General features: G+C 49.6%; 1 protein-coding gene across 1 annotated transcript in view; it reads left to right on the top strand.

Moving 5' to 3' along the window:
• Positions 1 to 123: 123 nt before the first annotated feature.
• ndufa3 (NADH:ubiquinone oxidoreductase subunit A3) overlaps positions 124 to 357 on the top strand; it is a gene marked incomplete at its 5' end in the record, with an annotated part of 1,569 nt that continues 1,335 nt past the window's right edge. Inside the window, one exon of the mRNA XM_048594193.1 lies at positions 124 to 198. Coding sequence (XP_048450150.1) covers positions 124 to 198 — 75 coding nt within the window. The remainder of the gene's footprint in view (positions 199 to 357) is intronic.

Below are 357 nucleotides of genomic sequence, written 5' to 3'. Positions count from 1 at the left end.
GGGGTTTATATACAGAATAACAGATACCCCCCGGGAGGGAGTTACAGACTGGCATCTAATTGAGGTGTTCGGAAACATTTTGTATTTGTTCCCTCAATATTGTGAACTCTCTTCCTGAGACAGAAATTGGATCTTATTTGAAGAACGTTTGGGGGAAGGAGCCTGTGATTGTGGCTTCTATCGGTATCGGTTCACTAGGTAAGTGAGATAGACAGGGAGAGGGACAGTGAGACAGAGAGTGAGTGTGAGTGTGTGTGTGTGTGTGTGGGGGAGAGGGAGAGTGAGTGAGTGTGTGTGTGTGTGTGTGGGAGGGGGAGAGGGAGAGGGAGAGTGAGAGTGTGTGGGGGAGAGGGAGAG

The sequence above is a fragment of the Rhincodon typus genome, unplaced genomic scaffold, assembly GCF_021869965.1.
Source record: "Rhincodon typus isolate 14 unplaced genomic scaffold, sRhiTyp1.1 hic_rhity00006867, whole genome shotgun sequence".
Taxonomy (NCBI): domain Eukaryota; kingdom Metazoa; phylum Chordata; class Chondrichthyes; order Orectolobiformes; family Rhincodontidae; genus Rhincodon; species Rhincodon typus.
This window is presented reverse-complemented; position numbering and strand designations above follow the sequence as displayed.